This window comes from Moschus berezovskii, chromosome 3, assembly GCF_049115385.1.
Source record: "Moschus berezovskii isolate FMDL1 chromosome 3, NW_MosBer_1.0, whole genome shotgun sequence".
Lineage (NCBI taxonomy): Eukaryota > Metazoa > Chordata > Mammalia > Artiodactyla > Moschidae > Moschus > Moschus berezovskii.
Genome location: NC_142462.1, coordinates 29,783,924 through 29,802,509, shown reverse-complemented (window position 1 = coordinate 29,802,509; position 18,586 = coordinate 29,783,924). Strand labels below are relative to the sequence as shown.

Here is an 18,586-nt window from a genome sequence, read left to right as displayed (position 1 = left end):
CCTTCTAGAGTTATTTCTCCACTGAGCTCCAGTAGCATACTGGGCACCTACCGACCTGGGGAATTCCTCATTCAGTATCCTATCATTTTGCCCTTTGTTACTGCTCATGGGGTTCTCAAGGCAAGTATACTGAAGTGGTTTGCCATTCCCTTCTCCAGGGGACCACATTCGGCTGTGGTCCATGTGATCAGATCAGCTAGTTTCCTGTGATTATGATTTCAGTGTGTCTGCCCTCTGGTGCCCCCTAGCAATACCTACCGTCTTATTTGGGTTTCTCTTACCTTGGTCGTGGAAAATCTCTTCACAGCCGCTCCAGCAAAGTGCAGCCGCTGTACCTTACCTTGGGTGAGGAGTATCTCCTCGAGGCCGCCCCTCCTGACCTTGAACGCGGAGTAGCTCCTCTCGGCCCTCCTGCGCCCGCGCAGCCACCGCCTGTTGGACGTGGGATAGCTCCTCTCGGCCGCCGGCCCTGGCCTCAGGCGTAGGGTAGCTCCTCACGGCTGCACCTCTTTGCGTGGTTCGTTGTGCCGGGGCCGGCGTCTCTCGCGTAGCGTCTGCGCCGCCGGGGCCGGCGTCTCTCGCCCTAAGGTGACAAGATAATGCTAAATAAAGAGAAGCTATGTAGTGTTTTTGTTAAATATCTACATGTAATTTATATATTGTCCTGTTGCTCACGTGTAAGTGTTGTTATTATATATTGCTTAACTGACAGCTCAATTATGGCATCCCTTGGAAATGCTCATTTATACAAAGTCAGCTGTATTTAACAACCAAACATAGAAGCTATGTGAAGTAAATCTTTTTTTTTTTTAAACTGTAAAAGCTTTGTATATCTAAGCACAACTTATTTTATGTCCAGTCAGTTGAAGGAAGGGGAAGTGGTTTTAGGGAAAGCAAAACCTTTAGTGACTTCTGTTCCTGACTCCTTCTTTATGAGTCATTTTTTTTTTTATCAACTTCAGGGTCTCTTTTAACTGACCTATCATTGTTTTTCATTATGGAAAAAAAGCATTTAAGTGAATTCATTCTATAAATATTTACATATCCCAAACACGCTTCTAAGCCCTGTGAACCAGCAGTGAACAGATTAAAATCCATGCCTTCGTGGAACTTCTATCTTAGAGAGCATGAGAGGATGGTGACTCAGAATCTAATAAGTACGGTTCAGATGAGAGGCAAGTTCAGTAAGTATGTTTAGTTACTTTATTCATCACTCAGCTGGTAAAGAATCCACCTGCAATGCAGGAGACCCTGGTTTGATTCCTGGTTTGGGAAGATCCACTGGAGAAGGGATAGGCTACCCACTCAAGTATTCTTGGGCTTCCCTGCTGGCTCAGCTGGTAAAGAAAAACCTACAATGTGGGAGACCTGGGTTTGATCCCTGGGTTGGGAAGATCCCCCTCGAGAAGGGAACAGCTACCCACTCCAGTATTCTGGCCTGGAGAATTCCATGGACTGTGCAGTCCATGGGTTTTTCAAAGAGTTGGACATGTCTCTTTTTGATAATAAACAAATTTGATATGAACATTTGATAATAAGATGTTGTTTTCCAAACAAAAGTGTAATGGAGGGATGGTGTCTATGAATGTTCAAGTGTAAATTTAATGACCAGGTGAGACTTTACTGAGAAAACATAATTTGTGTAAAGATCTGAAGAATGTTAGTTAAACAGTCTTTTTTAAAAATAAATATTTATTGGAGTATAGTTACTCTACAATTTGTGTTAGTAGTTTCTGCTGTTATAGCAAAGTGAATCAGCTATGTGTATATATATATTCCCCATTTATGGAGTCTCTTCCTATTTAGGTCACCACAAGCATTAAATACAGTTCCCTGTGCTATAGAGTAGGTTCTCACTCAGTTAGGTTCAGTCGCTCAGTCGTGTCCGATTCTTTGCGACCCCATGAATCACAGCACGCCAGGCCTCCCTGTCCATCACCAACACCCAGAGTTCACTCAAACTCATGTCAATTGAGTCGGTGATGCCATCCAGCCATCTCATTCTCTGTCGTCCCCGTCTTCTCCCACCCCCAATCCCTCCCAGCATCAGAGTCTTTTCCAGTGAGTCAACACTTCGCATGAGGTGGCCAAAGTATTGGAGTTTCAGCTTTAGCATCAGTCCTTCCAATGAACACCCAGGACTGATCTCCTTTAGAATGGACTGGTTGGATCTCCTTGCTGTCCAAGGGACTCTCAAGAGTCTTCTCCAGCACCACAGTTCAAAAGCATCAATTCTTCGGCACTCAACTTTCTTCACAGTCCAACTCTCACATCCATACATGACCACGGGAAAAACCATAGCCTTGACTAGACGGACCTTGGTTGGCAAAGTAATGTCTCTGCTTTTTAATATGCTATCTAGGTTGGTCATAACTTTCCTTCCAAGGAGTAAGCATCTCTTAATTTCATGGCTGCAATCCCCATCTGCAATGATTTTGGAGCCCAAAAAATAAAGTCTGACACCGCTTCCACTGTTTCCTCATCTATTTCCCATGAAGTATGGGACCAGAGTCTTCTCTTGTGTTGTTGGAAGAGGGTGTTTGCTATGACCAGTGCATTCTCTTGACAAAACTCTATTAGCCTTTGCCCTGCTTCATTCCGTGCTCCAAGGCCAAATTTGCCAGTTACTCCAGGTGTTTCTTGACTTCCTACTTTTGCATTCCAGTCCCCTATAATGAAAAGGACATCTTTTTTGGGTGTTAGTTCTAAAAGGTCTTGTAGGTCTTCATAGAACCGATTAACTTCGGCTTCTTCAGCATTACTCGTTGGGGCATAGGCCTGGATTACTGTAATATTGAATGGTTTGCCTTGGAAACGAACAGAAATCATCCTGTCATTTTTAAGATTGCATCCAAGTACTGCATTTCGGACTCTTTTGTTGACCATGATGGCTACTCCATTTCTTCTAAGGGATTCCTGCCCACGGTAGTAGATATAATGGTCGTCTGAGTTAAATTCACCCATTCCAGTCCATTTTAATTCACTGATTCCTAGAATGTCAACGTTCACTCTTGCCATCTCCTGTTTGACCACTTCCAATTTGCCTTGATTCATGGACCTAACATTCCAGGTTCCTATGCAATACTGCTCTTTACAGCACCGGACCTTGCTTCTATCACTGGTCACATCCACAACTGGGTATTGGTTTTGCTTTTGCTCCATCCCTTTATTCCTTCTATAGTTATTTCTCCACTGAGCTCCAGTAGCATACTGGGCACCTACCGACCTGGGGAATTCCTCATTCAGTATCCTATCATTTTGCCCTTTGTTACTGTTCATGGGGTTCTCAAGGCAAGTATACTGAAGTGGTTTGCCATTCCCTTCTCCAGGGGACCACATTCGGCTGTGGTCCATGTGATCAGATCAGCTAGTTTCCTGTGATTATGATTTCAGTGTGTCTGCCCTCTGGTGCCCCCTAGCAATACCTACCATCTTATTTGCCAACCAAGGTCCGTCTAGTCAAGGCAATGGTTTTTCCCGTGGTCATGTATGGATGTGAGAGTTGGACTGTGAAGAAAGCTGATCGCCGAAGAATCGATGCTTTTGAACTGTGGTGTTGGAGAAGACTCTTGAGAGTCCCTTATACTGCAAGGAGATCCAACCAGTCCATTCTAAAGGAGATCAATCCTGGGTGTTCATTGGAGGGACTGATGCTAAAGCTGAAACTCCAATACTTTGGCCACCTCATGCGACGAGTTGACTCACTGGAAAAGACTCTGATGCTGGGAAAGGTTGGGGGCGGGAGGAGAAGGGGACGACGGAGAATGAGATGGCTGGATGGCATCACCGACTCTGTGGACATGAGTTTGAGTGTACTCCGGGAGTTGGTGATGGACAGGGAGGCCTGGCGTGCTGTGATTCATGGGGTCGCGGAGAGTCGGACACGACTGAGCCACTGAACTGAACTGAACTGATGGGACCAGATGCCATGATCTTAGTTTTCTGAATGTTGAGCTTCAAGCCAAATTTTTCACTCTCCTCTTTCACTTTCATCAAGAGGCTCTTTAGCTCCTCTTCACTTTCTGCCATAAGGGTGGTGTCATCTGCATATCTGAGGTTATTGATATTTCTCCTGGCAATCTTGATTCCAGCTTGTGCTTCCTCCAGCCCAGCGTTTCTCATGATGTTCCCATTAGTGATCTATTTTATATGTAGGTGATTTATTTTATACATAGTATCAATAGTGTGTATATATATGTGTCAATCCCAATCTCCCAATTTATCCCACTACCCCACTTTCCCCCTTGGTGTCCATACATTTATTTTCTACATCTGTGTCTCTATTTCTGCTTTGCACATAGATCATCTGTACGATTTTTCTAGATTCCACATGTATGTGTTAATATATGATATTTGTATTTCTCTTTCTGACTTATTTCACTCTTCATGACAGTTTTAACGAATCATTTTAAATTTGAGTTTCTTATACCAAAGTAACTGAGGAATTTTAGTAAATTTTACAGCAGGAATCCAGGTGGAAACTTGTAGTTAATTAATAAATTACTATTGTGATTTTAATTAGCTTGTTGGTAATTTATCAGACAGACTTCTGGAATCATTTAGTTCATGAATACACATGGACAGCCCATGTTAAGGAAAGTAGAGAGACCAGGGGAGCAGGTTAAGAAGCTGTAATAATCCTAGTGAATGAGAAGCTAAACGAAGACATTGACACTTTTCCAAAATGACATTTTCCCAATGTAATCAGGATTCTCGCCTTTCCTGTATTTCTTTTTGTTCCTGTTACCTTCAGAATAGTGCCCCAACCTCTCTATTTAGCACTGAAATTCTGTAAAAAAATTGGCCTCATATTGGTTTCTCTAATAGGTTTGTCTGCATTCCAGTAAAACTTTATTTACATAAATAGCTGGTGAGCCAATATTTTCTTTAATCAGTTGTTTGCCTAGCCTTGATCTACTTTATGAGACTTCCATTCTTAGCTTATGGCTTCCATTCTAAAAGTTATCTGACTAGTATAAGAAACTGCTGAATTTGTAGCCAGTGTGTCAACATTCCAGGAAGGAAGTTGGAGGCAGAGAGAAGAGATTAAAAGAGCACTTTCCAGCTCTTCCCTTAAAGAGAACCTTCCTATATATGTCACCCAATATCTGCCACATCTCACTGACCACTTCTTCATGCAAACAACCCAAGGAATCTGTTTAGGTGGATATATTTTCATTTAATAAAATTAGGTTTCTTGTTACGAACAAAGCAAGGAAGAATGGGTATTGTGTGGGTTTCTAGCAGTCTCTGTCCTGTCGTATTCCTAACAGGTGGGTCAGTTTCTTCATTTGTCAAAATGGGAGACTGTTAGTGCCTCACAGAGTTGTTTGGTAAAGATTGAATAATCCAACATTCTGCCATAAGGTTGGTGTCATCTGCATATCTGAGGTTATTGATATTTCTCCCGGCAATCTTGATTCCAACTTGTGCTTCTTCCAGTCCAGCGTTCCTCATGATGTAGTCTGCATATAAGTTAAATAAGCAGGGTGACAATATACAGCCTTGACGTACTCCTTTTCCTATTTGGAACCTGTCTGTTGTTCCATGTCCAGTTCTTTTTTTTTTTTTTTTAACCTTCAGTTCAGTTCAGTTCAGTCACTCAGTCGTGTCTGACTCTTTGCGACCCCATGAATCACAGCACGCCAGGTCTCCCTGTCCATCACCAACTCCCGGAGTTCACTCAAACTCATGTCCATCAAGTCGGTGATGCCATCCAGACATCTCATTCTCTGTTGTCCCTGTCTCCTCCCACCCCCAGTCCTTCCTAGCATCAGACTCTTTTCCAGTGAGTCAACTCTTTGCATGAGGTGGCCAAAGTATTGCAGTTTCAGCTTTAGCATCAGTCCTTCCAATGAACACCCAGGACTGATCTCCTTTAGAATGGACTGGTTGGAACTCCTTGCAGTCCAAGGGACTCTCAAAGTCTTCTCCAACACCACAGTTCAAAAGCATAGATTCTTCAGCAATCAGCTTTCTTCAGAGTCCAACTCTCGCATCCATACACGACCACTGGAAAAACCATAGCCTTGACTAGATGGACCTTTGTAGGCAAAGTAATGTCTCTGCTTTTTAATAAACTATCTAGGTTGGTCAGAACTTTCCTTCCAAGGAGTAAGCGTTTTTAATTTCATGACTGCAATCAGCATTCACAGTGATTTTGGAGCCCCCAAAAATAAACTCTGACACTGTTTCCACTGTTTCCCCATCTATTTCCCATGAAGTGATGGGACCAGATGCCATGATCTTCTTTTTCTGAATGTTGATCTTCAAGCCAAACTTTTCACTCTCCTCTTTCACTTTCATCAAGAGGCCCTTGAGTTCCTCTTCACTTTTTTAACCTTAGTCTTCTTTTTTTTATTTTTATTGATCTCTTTTAGTTATTGTTTTTTAACTTTACAATATTGTATTGGTTTTGCCATACATTGACATGAATCCACCCTGGGTGTACATGTGTTCCCCATCTTGAACCCCCCTTCCACCTCCCTCCCCATCCCATCTCTCTGGTTCATCCCAGTGCACCAGCCCCAAGCATCCTGTATCATGCGTTGAACCTGGACTGGTGATTCGTTTCACATATGATAATATACATGTTTCAATGCCATTCTCCCAAATCATCACACCCTTGCCCTCTACCACAGAGTCTAAAAGACTGTTCTATACATCTGTGTCTCTTTTGCTGTCTTGCATAAAGGGTTATCGTTACCATTATTCTAAATTCCATATATATGCGTTAGTATACTGTATTGGTATTTTTCTTTCTGGCTTGCTTCACTCTGTATAATAGGCTCCAGTTTCATCCACCCCATTAGAACTGATTCAAATGTATTCTCTATATACCACAGCTTTCTTATCCATTCGTCTGCAGATGGACATCTAGGTTGCTTCCATGTCCTGGCTATTATAAACAATGCTGCGATCCATGTGCAGTTCTAACTGTTGCTTCCTGACCTGCATACAGGTTTCTCAAGAGGCAGGTCAGGTGGTCTGGTATTCCCATCTCTTTCAGAATTTTCCACAGTTTATTTGATCCACACAATCAAAGGCTTTGGCATAGTCAATAAAACAGATATAGATGTTTTTCTGGAACTCTCGCATTTTCGAAGATCCAGTGGATGTTGGCATTTGATCTCTATTCCTCTGCCTTTTCTAAAACCTGCTTGAACATCTGGAAGTTCATGGTTCATATATTGTTGAAGCCTGGCTTGGAGAATTTTGAGCATTACTTTACCAGCGTATGAGATGAGTGCAATTATGCAGTAGTTTGAGCATGAAAGTGAAAGAGGAGAGTGAAAACGTTGGCTTAAAGATCAACATTCAGAAAACAAAGATCATAGCATCTGTTCCCATCACTTCATGGCAAATAGATGGGGAAACAGTGGAAACAGTGGTTGACTTTATTTTTCTGGGCTCCAAAATCACTGCAGATGGGGATTGCAGCCATGAAATTAAAAGACGCTTACTCCTTGGAAGGAAAGTTATGACCAACCTAGACAGCATATTAAAAAGCAGAGACATTACTTTGCCAACCAAGGTCTGTCTAGTCAAGGCTATGGTTTTTCCAATGGTCATGTATGGATGTGAGAGTTGGACTATAAAGAAAGCTGAGCACTCAAGAATTGATGCTTTTGAACTGTGGTGTTGGAGAAGACTCTTGAGAGTCCCTTGGACTTCAAGGAGATCCAACCAGTCCATCCTAAAGGGGATCAGTCCTGGGTGTTCATTGGTAGGACTGATTTTGAAGCTGAACCTCCAATTCTTTGGCCACCTGATGCGAAGAGCTGAGTCATTTGAAAAGACCCTGATGCTGAGAAAGATTGAGGGCAGGAGGAGAAGGGGATGACAGAGGATGAGATGGTTGGATGGCATCACCGTCTCAATGGACATGGGTTTGGGTGGACTCCAGGAGTTGGTGATGGACAGGGAGGACTGGCGTGCTGTGATTCATGGGGTTGCAATGAGTCGGACACAACTGAGCGACTGAACTGAAATAATCCAACACATTAATGCTGTCAGGAGAAGGTCCTACATACTGTAAGCTCTTAGTAAAACTGACACATTGCTGAAACTGCCTTATTGTAATCTTTTATTTGTTATATTTCTGGTGTCTGGAATGCTTCAAGCACACAAGAGATTGATAAACATTTTTTGAAATGAATTAATGAACTGCCATTATCATCAGTTTAGGTTTTTAAGTTGTAGGTAACAGAAGCTGATTCTGGCCTGCTTATTTTTTATTAAAATAATGATACCTTTAGATGTGACAGGATACCTAGAGTGTCAGCCTCAGAGACAGGTATCTCATTATTGCTCTAATCATTAAGACCAGAGCTATTTTCATGCTGTTCTTGCATAACTCCATTGAACAGTTAAAGCCCCATGAGATGGAGTCTGATGATCAAAATTGTTACTGAATCATCTGTCTCCCTCTGGATACAGCAGGGCACCTTGTTTTACAGTCCCACCAAAATGGCATTTAACTGGAGAGAAGCAAAGAGTCAGGATGAGATCAATGTGAAGGATGAAATCAGCAGAAAGAAACTGGGTGGAAAGCGCAAAATTATCCATCACATAGTCTCATTCCTTTAAGTTTGAGTTGTTTCCACAGTGTTATGGTTGTGATGGAAGAGTATACCCTGGAAGGAAAAAAAACGAAAAAAACGATCTAGCAATTTGGCCTCTGTTAATGCATTGGTACCTTCTCTTTTTTTCCCATTTAAAAGCAAACTATCACCTTGTAAAACTAATTGCCGGAACCCTAAATATTGAGACCAACACAAAGAGATTTTTTGTTGTTGTTTTTTCTTTAGGGTAAGATGACAGAATACGACAGTAAGGTTGTAGGGTTGATAGTGGAGAAGAGTAAAGAGATGTTGAAAAAGATTAGGCGCTAATGCCAAATACAGGTTCCGTGCCTTTAGGTAATGACATCTATGTACTTAAGCCTTCCAGCAATTTAATTGTATAAACTATCTAAGTAATTGTTTCTAAATATTTTAGTTTTAATAATGATTACAGTGCCAGTCTGGTGGGTCACTGAGCGATTGATTGCTGTCTCTGATAAAAAGTTAAAGCCAGATGGTTTTTCATTTTGTTTGCTTTTATAGATGTTGCCGTGAATGTAGGGCCATGACAACCTAGGGGTTTATTTTTAAGCATGATTCACAGTAGTTCTATCTACTATCATTATGAAAGTCTGTCAGACATTTGAAATTGCTTTAATTTGGTAAATTTTATTGGGAGTTTTACACATGGTAAAATTATTATTATTTTTTACTGTTAGGAAAACAGTCAGTTTTTATGACTCCCATACTGATAATGCATAATTGTAAATATATATGCTGTGGGCTTCCTCAGTGGCTCAGTGGTAAAGAATCTGCTTGTAGGGCAGGAGATGCAGGTTCTGTCCCTGAGTTGGGAAGATCCCCTGAAGAGGAAATGGCAACCCACCTTAGTACTCTTACCAGGAAAATCCCATTGACAGAGGAGCCTGGCAGGGTACAGTCTATGGGGTCACATATATCAGACATAATAGAGTGACTGAACACACACACACACACACACACACACAAGCACAAATATCTGTGCTACCACTGATGACCATTCCAAACCATTGTTAGAAAATTGACAGACCAGCAGATTGTTTGTTTAGGTAACTTAGATCTTACTTAGCTTCATTAAAAAATTTTGGTTTAAATGTAACATTCATTTAGATATTTTAAAAATTGATAAGTTCAGATTGATAAAAGTGGCACCTTTCTTTGCTCTTGGAATATGGCGTTTATAAAGCTGAACAACATAAAAAAACTACTTGTATGAAACTAGACCTTATAAAATTTTCTTCATACTTTGTATTTTTAATCATATTTCTTCTATGATTTGGCATTAGAAAATGTATATAAAATGACATTAAAGAGTGAGCAATGAAATGTTATTATGCAAAATAGAATAACTTTGAAATATATTATTTAGGAATTAAAAATTTTTAGCATTGTATAACTTGTCAGTTTTTTTCTTCATTTAATAATGCTAATCTTTCATTCTTTATGTTTTTCTTTCTACAGTGATTTAATACCTTATTGAAACTACAAACTCATATACACAGTGGTCTCATGTTGACAGATTGCATAGTTTGAAAGCATGACATATTTTATAATGAAACATGCCATGTGGAAACTTTGAAGCCTAAATTCTGCCAAAATCTGAATAAAGAATTCCTCTCCTGGTATGTAAGAGATCTCCTGACCACCACCATGACAAACCAGGAAAAGTGGGCCCATCTCAGCCCCTCAGAATTTTCCCAGCTTCAGAAATATGCTGAGTGTAAGTATTCATATTGATATGATTTTACTTGGTATTTATTTTAAATGACATATTATATACCTACAAAAACAGATTATAGGTCCTGTTCAGCATCGGAATGAATGTCTTTTGTGTTTGCAAGTAAGTAGACTTGAAGCTACTTGTTTGGTGTTAGGAAAAGGAAAATCACTAGATCTAGAAGGAAAAGAACTGGATGTTCGATGCAAAACTAAACTTGGAAACCCTCCAGCTGTAATAGGTATGACGCAAAGGATAAAGCAGTTTGGAAGAATAGAGATTGGTGAGTCTGTAACCAAGAAGAAAGATTAGCAGAAATAAGAGGAAAAGTGACATTTTTTTTGCCCTTGTTTGTAAGCATAACATTTCTATAAGACTGGGAATAGGGAGTCTTAGATACATTGTGGCCAATCCCACATGTATAATAAGAGGTTGTAAAATAAAAATAAAGAATAGAATAAGAGATTGTAAAAGAAAGAGATGGTATTAGGGTGTGTGTATTAATACAAAGATAAGCCATGGTGATTTGCTTTATAGTGTGCAGTTTTTAAATATGGTTATCTTTACACATAAACTGCAGGATTGTATTTATTGTTTCTTCCATGGATTTTCGAAAATATATATATTTCACAAATTGAGTTTCAACTGTAAATATGGGGGCAGCTGTGTCAAGGTATTAGAGAAAATGAAGCAACTGAGAAATAGAAAGCAGCAAAAGGTTGCTGGGAGCATGATGAGTGGAGAAAAAATAAGCAGAGAATGTCATAAGAATGGTGATTATGAGAGACTAAAATGCACGAAATGGACAGTGAGAAAGAACCAATAGCGCACAGCTGTGAAGGAGGCAGAAGGTGGAGCGGTTGGCTGGAGATGCTTATGCCAAGAGTTGGGGTGTGTAGGAGAGAAGTGACAAGAATGAACTGAATGATGTTTTGAAGGAGTGGTGAAAAGGATTAAACTCAAAGGAGGGATCTTGAATAAGTAGATAGGTGAGTGAATAATAACACTCGATTTATGGGGTACGTGTTATAAGACAGGAACTGTCTTAGAATGTCTGTTTATCTGAAAAGGCCAGTAAATAGGTATTCCAGTCTTTCTAACTGGAGGGCTGAAGTGCTCTGGGTAATGTTTTGAGAGTGCTGGTGGGTATTTTCAAGGAAGATGCAAATTCCTATAAGAACCTGTGAGTTTTCTCCATCAATAATGATTAAAAATAAAACAAAACAAACAGCAACTGCCAAACTGGGGGGAGGAGGGCAAATAATTGATATCAAAATGTGGTCCCAGCTTCAAAAATTGTTTGGAGCCCCTGAAAGCATGGTTCATCTACTTATCTCATGAGGACAGTTTAGTCCAGAATGGCTGAATTCTTGTCTGCATGTTTATACTCAGTAGTTTTGAAGTTGACTAAAAATTGATTTACCTATGTTTTCTAATTTTTATATGCTCTTTACTGTAAATATTTCTGAACATATTTACAGAGAGTATTCTGCTTGGCACAGTGGGAAATGCAGATATGCATTTTTGGAATTTACAGTTTAACGAAGGCTAGGAACTGATGGATAAATGACTCTAGATCTAGATAAAATATAATCTAAAGGCTACAAGCAAAGTTTAGGTATCTGTAGGGTTGCAGTGTGCCACTTGAGATAGGGAGAAAGTGAAATCATCATGAAAGAAGAATTTGAAATGAATTTTTAAAAACGACAAGGTACATGCAGAAAAATGATATAAATTAAAAGAAAAATTTAGCATATATTTGAGAAAGTGAGATGAGCCACTTTTAGCTACAACACAAATTATAGAAGTGAGTTAATTAGACTGTAAAAATTAGATGGAATTAAAATATACAATACCCAACTTGAATTAGACTGTGAAAAGTATTTGTAGGATGCTAAGGGTAGGTTCGGAGAAGGCGATGGCACCCCACTTCAGTACTCTTGCCTGGAAAATCACACGGATGGAGGAGCTTGATAGGCTGCAGTCCATGGGGTCGCTAAGAGTCAGACACGACTGAGCGACTTCACTTTCACTTTTCACTTTCCACTTTCACGCATTGGAGAAGGAAATGGCAACCCACTCCAGTGTTCTTGCCTGGAGAATCTCAGGGATGGCGGAGCCTGGTGGTCTGTCTTCTATGGGGTCACAGAGTCGGACATGACTGAAGCGACTTAGCAGCAGCAGCAGCAAGGGTAGGTTAATATAAACAGCACTAAAGCCCAAGAATCTGAATTTGCAAATATGAAACTAGTATTTGAAGCAGACTGAAATTATGGCAGTGAACTACTGCAATAAACTAAAACTTTGAATGGAGAAAGATGATAATAAAAACATAGATTTAATATTATATCATTAAAAGTAATAGAAGAGAATTTAGGCGATAATAAAATATGAGAATTGAGAGAGAGAGAAGCAGATTTCAGCTCTAAAAATTTGATTGGAAAGATAGGGGAGTTTGGTGACATAATTCCCCAGTAAAATAAACATAATGGTTTAGTTTAGGTTATGTTGAACTTAGCTGGACTTTTAAAATATATTTTCTAGTGCTCAGGTACCTACAGGAAACATACCTATGGAGGCACTAATATAAAATAGATAAATTATTGCCACAGCAGCTAAATTATTATTTAGAATAACTTTTGCTCAAATATTCAAATTGCATTTGAACTGATAAGTAGAATTTAATGCTAAAGTATTAAATATATTATTGACCACTACTTTTATTTTATTGGCTAAGGAATATGGGAGCACATTTAATTACATCATTCAAATACTTCATTTCATAATAAATTTGCAGAAATAACTATGACAGGTATAATAAAAATTGTCAAATGTAAAAGTTGTAACCTATTGAGACAAAGACTAATGGGCATTCAATAAAATAGTGAGCAGTGACACAGTGAGTATAAGAACATTATTAAAACGGATTTTTTAAGACAAGTTAACTGTAAAGGAAATAAATAGTGCTGATAACATGATCATTAAACTTCTACTTTTTTTTAAATAACCTCGACAGCAATGAAAAGTGGTAGATTTAATCCTTGAAGTTTCCTGTATAATTAAAAAGCAAAGACCATTGTAATTAGGATGTATCTTTGTGTAATAAATTGCCATTGTCAAAACATAACTGGAAACAAACTTATTAGCCTGGAGATTATAAAAGGGATATATTTTCCATGCTATTCAGTACATGTCATCAGTTTATTTGCAGCCTTTAAGGATCAGATTTTTCATGTTGCAATGCAGTGTTGGTAAAGTGACATTCTTCCATAGTCTATTAGAAAAATGCTATATTAGATTTTAATTGCTTTCTTGATTTTAATTGTTTTGTGACTTTCAATAAGAAATTGTTTATATATATTAAATGACTCAATTTTTAAAAGTTATTAACTTAAGTCTATATTTGTAACATGCCAAGGTTATATGTGATTTATTTCAAGTAAGTGTTTTATATGCTTTTGGGGAGTGAAGATGTGGTTGTCAATTTCTTGGTTGAGATGAATGAATTCATGGAACTCTTACCCCCACAAAACCAAATCACTCAGTGTGAGTCCTATAATACCATATAGATCTTTTCCTCAAGTTATTTGATCTTGAGTTCTCTCCACAACTGCCATAACATATCGTGTCTTACTTTGTTTAGGCTGCTAAAATGAAATATCACAGACTGGGTAACTTATAAAGAATAGAAATTTATTTCTCATAGTTCTGGAGGTTGGAAATCTGAGATCACGGTGCCTGCATGGATTATTATTTTTTTTTTTATCTTATAGTTCTTTTTTTTAAATTTACTTATTTTAATTGGAGGCTAATTACTTTACAATATTTTATTGGTTTTGCCATACATTGACATGAATCCTCCCTGGATGTACATGTGTTCCCTGCATTGATTCTGATAAAGGTCTTCTTATGAGCTGCAAACTGTCAGCTTCTTGTGTTCTCACATGGTCGAAAGAGCAAGAGGAGCAGCAAGTTCTCCTGGGATTCTTGTAAAGGCTGTAATCAGAGTTCTAGCTTCAGGACCTCAGGAGAAATTGTCATTTCCTCCTCCAGGGGAACTTCCTGACTAAGGGATTGAACCGGGGTTTCCTGCGTCTCCTGCAGAGCAGGCAGATTCTTTATGGCTAAGCCATCAGGGAAGCCCATTTACCTCCTAACCTGCTCCCCCCACCCATATTGCAGAATAGGATTCCAACATATGCATTCGGGGAGACACAAATTTTAGTCCATTATACCCTGCAACTATAATGTTGTTTCAACTTCTAGGCTTTCCTCATAATTAACTGGGGAAAAATTAAATGATATTATCATAGTATTCCTGGCTAGGCAGCTAGCACATCACACAGTTTGTGTTCAAGTCCTGGTCCCACCATAGTACAGCAAAGTACATAGTACTTTGTCTGACTTTCAAAAGTTATATAACATCTCTGTGTCCCAATTTTCGTACTTCTAAAATGGGAAAAATAATAAATATGTCAAATGTTGTATTAAATTGAATGAGTTAATATATGTCAAGTAATGAGAACAGTGCCTTGTGAGTTGCAAGTAATGTAGCTGTTTACAATCATTTTAATAGAGAAGTAGGGACTGTTTTGTTGGCTGTTTGAACATATTGATGAATGAGTTAAAAAGTGCCACATTTTGGAGCATGAAGAACTAATGTCTTTTTTTCTGCTACAGGACCAAATTTTTCCTACAAGGTAGAAGCTTCTGGTGCTGTTGGCAGCCTCAGATCTGTATTGTCCCCACAAATGCTCAAGGCAGCTAATGTGAAGCCTGCTGTGGCCGCCTACAGCATGCTGAGCGCATGCTCCTGTTTAGGTTTTCAGACTGAGTCACTCCATGGGAAGCATTTCCATTGATATGTGGGAGAGGAGTATAATTTTCTTTCCCACTCTTTATAAAAAGTCATCCAAACTGTTGTTGTAAGATGAAGAGCTCTCACTCCTGCCGTGTAGAGAATTGAGCTTATCAGATTATTAGTTTGTCAGTGCTTCCTGCTGTGGTTTCAAGACACAGCAAAGGGTTAAGAAATTCCAAATCTTTTCATGGATGAAAATATTTTCTATGTAAAATCTGCACAGTATTTCCAAGTGATTCATTATCTGCCCACATATTGTCACTTAGGTTTAACTTTTTATTTGCTATATATAAAGCATGTAAATTATTTTTGAGAAATACTGTGTTATTACAGTGGGAACACTTCCGAACTTTCATAAATTTCATACTGTTTATAGCAGCTGGCATTGAAGAGAGTTGCAAAATTACATGATGAACTTGTTCTTTTCAATAAGGACCAGTGTGCCTAATATTTGGAGCTAGTGTACAGTTTCTTCCATTGGAGAGAGGCATGCAGTATGACTTTGTGGAAAGAACACAGGCTTTGCAGGCAAACTAACATTTGGCTGTGTTGAACCCTTGCTCTATCTTTGACTTATTAGCCCTGGTGCCTTGAGGAGGTTATATATACTACCTGTGCCTCGACTTTCTCACCTGGAAAAGTGGAATTCCACCTCACAGTGTTGTAGGATTTAATGAGACAGTAGCCATCATCATCAGTAATAGATTTTTTATTACCCTGTTCTAAATGCAAGTATTGATTCATTTAATATAGTAAGCCTTAGAGGAGGCAGATGATCTCTTAGGAAGATTATTTGGCCATTGCTATGGCACAATAAGTGATGACAAAGATCAAAACAGTAATAATTCATTTAATATTTCTTACAAACATCACTTTGTTATTAAACAGGCTATTAATCAGGTTTCACAAGTAGGAGAAGGTGAAATCCAGGATTCATCAGTTCCTCTTATCTCCAACAGCCACAACCATCTCTCAAAGGTCTTTTATATACAGGACAGAGCTTCTAACTGTGGCTGGGACTTTTGCCCCCAAATATAACTTTCTGCTCTCTTATTCTGCTTCATTGCACTGGATCCTATGTGGACTTCCATGATATCCTATCTTAAGTGGAGTCATTTTTCATCACCCTGCCCACGCATCTTTCTCCTGTTTCTGGAACCTCCCTTACTCTTCCTTATGAAAAACATGGGAGGGAAAAGAGAGGAGAATAAAATCAGCACACAATTGTAGTAATAATAATACATAAAAAATTGGCGGAGTCCTTTTCCATCTTAAGTAGCTTTCCTCTCCCAAGAAACCCCACCCTCCAGCATGATGATCTGTATCTTTGAGATATCATTTGTGCTTGTTCCATACCTGATGGTTTAAGGAGGTGGAGGGAGAGACTAGACCTCCTCTGTGCATATTCAGCTTATTGGTAAACAAATTTAGATCACATATTAGCCCTCTAATTCATCTCAGTGGGATTAGCTCTCTTACTTTTGTCCTAGACTCTGTTACATTGGCTCTATTTTGGGAGGCCAAGCCACTTAATGTTAATTACTCTCTTTGCCCAGACGGAAGAATAAATGGCTCAGAGTCAATTAGCATAGTGGCTGAAAACACGTAACTCCTTGTTAGGTTAAACTGGGTTTGAGTTCAAGTGCTGTGATGCGCACCTTGTCTTCCTCACTATGCCCTCGGATTGCAATAATAATTCAGTGTGAAGAAGCCTGTAAAGTGCTCAGTACTCAAAATCTACTCTTTTGTTGAGAATCCTAATGGTGGTGATGGAAGTGATTTCCTGTGAAAATGAGGACTTTGTTCTTCGAATTATGCCTCCTCACTTCTACTACTCACGCTGACTGTCTTGATTTTGCCCTGACACTTGTCTGCAGTTGGAATCTGTGACTCTATTTTAGATAATCCATGTCTCTCATTTCTGACCCTGTTTCTTCTTACTCACATTGATTAACTCAGCAGTTCCTGGCTCTGACCCAGATTTTATTTCTGGAATGTATGTTGGCTGCATAATCTCTTTCGCCTCATCTCTGGCTTTGGTTCCTATTTGTTGTACTGCTTCAGGCTGAATTTCCTGTTGGTGGCTTCTCTGGGTCCATGTAGCTTACGTTTTCAATACCTATTCTTGTAGTAGTGAAAGAAAGTAATAACTATGAGTGTCTAAGTTTCCATTAGTTCAGTATACTGAAAAACCATCATTTTCAATGACTTTTAACATCTATTTTTTTTTAACTTTTCAAAATTGCCCCAAAGCCATAAATTAAGATTTATGGTCAAACAAACTTTAATATTGAAGTTAGGATTTCTGAGAAATATTTTCGTCAGAGTGGACCAAATTGGGCTATGATGGGAAAAATTAACAAAATCTCAGTGGTTTAACAAAACAGAAGCTTATTTCTTGCTCCTATTTACATTTCCAAATCTGAATCAGCAAATGGTTTAATTTCACATTGTCCTTAATCAAGTCCCAGTCAGATGGAGTAGTCATCAGCTTTAAAAATTGGCACATGCTGTGACAAAGAGAAATAGACTTTGTACACTGGAGCTGACTCCTAAGGCTTCTTCCTGATAATGTCATTGCTTACGTTTCTTTGGCCTAAGCAATCCACACGATCACATCTAACTTGAAGGGAGTACAGAAGTGCATTCCTTCTGTCTGTCTAGCATTGGGGAAGATAGAAATGTTTGGTGAAAACTACAAATGTGAACAGTAACTCACAAGTATTTACTGTGGGACATTAAGAAAGTCATGGCAATCTCTTTAAACTTCTGTTTCTTCACCTTATAAAACAAGACTAGTCCTCCCCACTTATAAATAGTCTTGTTGTTATTACTAATATTAGTATGATGAATTGTAACAAAAGTTATCACAAAAATTCATACAGGTTAAATTATGCACTTCATCCTTAATTGAGTTGTAAATTAAAGGTTGTTATTTTCTAGAAGTTTCCTTAGATGCTACCATCCACATTTTAGCAGGAAGTGCCCCCACACACACATATGCACACACACACACACACACACGCACTAATATGAGTATGTGTACTAGAGGAACTTAATTTTACTCACTGCTTATTATTTAGCCAGAAGCATTTAGTACCTTTTACTTTTAGCAGTATGCTTGGTTTCAGATAATACAGAAATGAATGTCATGGTTCTTTTAGTCAAAGAGCTTAGTCTATTTAGAGAGACCAAATACCATGGCAAATGATGATAAAGTAATAAAATACTTATTCCTGATATATATGCAAGGTTCTTTTTAAATGAGATACAGTTGACATATAACATTGTATTAAGTGTACAACACAATGATTTGATATGTTTTGCAAAATGATTGCCACAATAAATTTAGTTAACATCTATCACCACAATTACAATTTTTTCCTTATGATGAGAACTTTTAAG

General features: G+C 38.7%; 1 protein-coding gene across 1 annotated transcript in view; it reads left to right on the top strand.

The window, feature by feature from the left end:
- The window catches only part of DGKB (diacylglycerol kinase beta), an 898,781-nt gene that overhangs the window by 66,976 nt on the left and 813,219 nt on the right, over positions 1-18,586 (top strand). Inside the window, exon 2 of the mRNA XM_088833532.1 lies at positions 10,065-10,323. Within this exon, the coding sequence (XP_088689658.1) occupies positions 10,254-10,323 (70 nt within the window). The 5' untranslated portion in view covers positions 10,065-10,253. The remainder of the gene's footprint in view (positions 1-10,064; positions 10,324-18,586) is intronic.